Source organism: Apis dorsata, unplaced genomic scaffold (assembly GCF_000469605.1).
Source record: "Apis dorsata unplaced genomic scaffold, Apis dorsata 1.3 scaffold_68, whole genome shotgun sequence".
NCBI lineage: Eukaryota > Metazoa > Arthropoda > Insecta > Hymenoptera > Apidae > Apis > Apis dorsata.
In genome coordinates this window covers 89,410-92,136 of record NW_006263366.1, presented here as the reverse complement: position 1 = coordinate 92,136, position 2,727 = coordinate 89,410, and the positions used below count along the sequence as shown (strand labels likewise).

The window sequence follows — 2,727 nt, the reverse complement described above, 5'->3', positions numbered from 1 at the left end:
AAAAAAAAAAAATTGTTAAATCAATACAATTTTTAACAATTTCTTATAGAAACAGTGTAACAATATTTTTTACTATTATTCATTTTTTAGACGTAAATTCATAGATCTTATCGAGAAGAATTAGAATCAACGATATTTAATGACATCGAATTCCATTTCAAATTTTCTTTTCTTCTTTGCAACAAATCGTTCGAACTGATATCTCGACTTTTTTTTACATTTACTTACATTATTTAGTTTCAATTTTAAACGCGATTCGTCGAGTTAAAAAAAAGTTGGTCGTCCCTATTTAAACTTTTCTTGTAGTTTATGATAAATCGTTGGATCGTGGAAACGATCAATCCATTACGATATTCCAAGCATCGTTGGAAACTGGAACAGGGAGGTATCTCGTGAAAGTGGAAGCGTGAAATCGAATTGTTTACCCGATCGGAGTGCAAGCGGCGGTACACCTTGGTGGTTTTTCTGGGCTCAACCGAGGACTCCAATCAAGTCGAAGAGTCCCACGGGGCATTGCGGTCGGTACTCGGAGCAGCTTCCATTACGTCCGACCACTTCAGCCTGAAGAATGTCCTGCGGCAGTAGTTCGTGTCGCGAGCTTGTCGGTCTGAAAACAACAACGCCCACTGTACGTACGTACCATCTGGACGATAATAAGGAGCTCTTTCTTTTCTCTCTCTCTCTTCTACCCTTATTTTTTTCTCCCATGAATACCGCGATACGACTCGGTAACGAGTTCCAGAATTGTATGATTCTTTCATTGGATCGATTTAACGTTCAACGATGATTCTCGCATTGCCCTGCGAGAAATTTGTATTTGTATCGTGGAAGCAGCGAGAAATAACGTCGAAAAGATATTCGAAAGACGAGTGTCAGTAGCGACATCTGTTGTATCGTTGGCGAGAGACGGAAGGGGAAAAAAATAAAAGAAAATAAAATAAAGATCTATACAAGATGGAGTTATGACTGCACGGAAACACTCGTCAAAAGGAGTTGAAGTCGTTGGTCGAGTCTATTTCCCGTTCTTCCGTGCTTGGTTCCTTCAAAGAATCCTCGATACTTTGCCGTAGAAAAGATTGAAAGATTTTTCGGAAAATCGGATCTCGAAAGTAACGAAGGACGAGTGGAAAGTCTTTTTCCAAAAGCGAGGTGTCTTGAAACGTGAGTGAAAGAATTGGAATATGGGATTTCCCTCTCGAATTTATTTATACACCTGACCACCAGAAAGACCACCGTCGTCCCTACGAATCACCGAAAAGTGACGATTACCGTGGGAGGGAAACGGGACATATGTCGCGTGCTCGTAAAAAACGAGTAAGAACGGTTTCATCGCGCTTTTATTTCGCCTCTTGTCCCTTCTTATTTCGAATCTCGGGGACTGGAGAATGGAGGAAACACGGGTTTCGCCGGTTTCTCACTTATTCTGCTTTATTGCAACCTTCCAGCGGCAGAGATACGAGGTGAAAAACAATATAATTTCGTTATCAGAGCGAGACCCGAGATCTCGCTCGCTCGTGGTTTCTCGCTTCGAATAAATTCTCCCCGTCCCTTGGATTTATTTTTAAAGTACACGGAACGAAAAATCGGATCTCACTCTTTCCCGATGCAATCTGAAAGCGCGGTCACTTTTTCTTTGGAAAAATAAGAGGGCGAAGAAGAATCGAAAAAGTTCTCCTTTCTTAAGTTCATTGTCCTTACGAATGTTGAAACTTCGAAAGTCGCTCCCCGAGTAATGGGGAAGTTATCGATACGTTTCCCCGCAATTTTCTCGTTGTATCTCGATCGAATCGCGATACGTATTGCGGAACAATTTTACACGATTTGTGCAACGATATCTTTATTAAAGAGCGACCAAGGTTTATCGCGAGTTTGATAAAGCCTCGTTCGCAGTTAGAAGCGCAAGGCAAAGCCTCCATGATTCTTTCGCGTCTCCTTACCCGCTTTCATTCCTTCAAATTACCCGCGAGACCCGGTGCGAAATGACTCTCAAGAAGGACAACGCTTCCACTATAACGCGATAACAACTTCGACGAAGAAGAAACGAAGCTCATTTGCAATTTTTATTCAACCCTCTTGTACTTTGCTCTCTCTCTCTCTCTCTCTCTCTTTCTCGCGAGATAAACAATTCTTGGTCCGAATCCATTTCTATTTCCCCTGTTTAATCATCACGGTTGGCTTCGTTAAAGAATTAATCCAAAATGTCCCCATATTTCAGAGAAATATTCTCCAATTCCTCCTCGAGCGTGGAGATTCGGACAAAAACGAACTTCGTTTGCAATTTTTATTCCTCCTTGTCCTCTCTCAAGACAAACAACTCTTCGTCGCTTCCGTTTAATCATCTATACATATATATATATATATATAGTCTCTTTTTCTTATCAAAGAAATCATCCGACATGACATCTCCACGCTTCGTTTAACTTCGAGACGTGCCTAGATCTGACGACGAGTGTCGATAATTTTTTCTTCAAAAAAATTGAAAAAACATAACTTTTGTCTCACTCAACACATCTCTCGATCCTGTATTCCGATTATTCAGTCACAGTTGAAGAGTAGAGCGTCGTCGTAAAGTAATAAACGAGCACATCATTTTCCCATGGATCAGTAGACCGGCCTCGTGGAATTTTCACGACGTTCGGTGATGTCGCCGGCCGACGACGAGGACTACGACAATGCGGCGCGGCGTCACGGCCGCCTGCGGGCCCTCTTTTTTATTCATACGTCCCT

General features: G+C 41.8%; 2 protein-coding genes across 2 annotated transcripts in view; one reads left to right on the top strand and one right to left on the bottom strand.

Moving 5' to 3' along the window:
* Window positions 1–2,727, top strand: part of LOC102676587 — a 30,468-nt gene that overhangs the window by 14,264 nt on the left and 13,477 nt on the right. The window lies entirely within an intron of this gene.
* Window positions 380–2,727, bottom strand: part of LOC102676713 — a 4,907-nt gene continuing 2,559 nt past the window's right edge. The window contains exon 4 of the mRNA XM_031515354.1: window positions 380–607. Coding sequence (XP_031371214.1) covers window positions 472–607 — 136 coding nt within the window. The 3' untranslated portion in view covers window positions 380–471. The remainder of the gene's footprint in view (window positions 608–2,727) is intronic.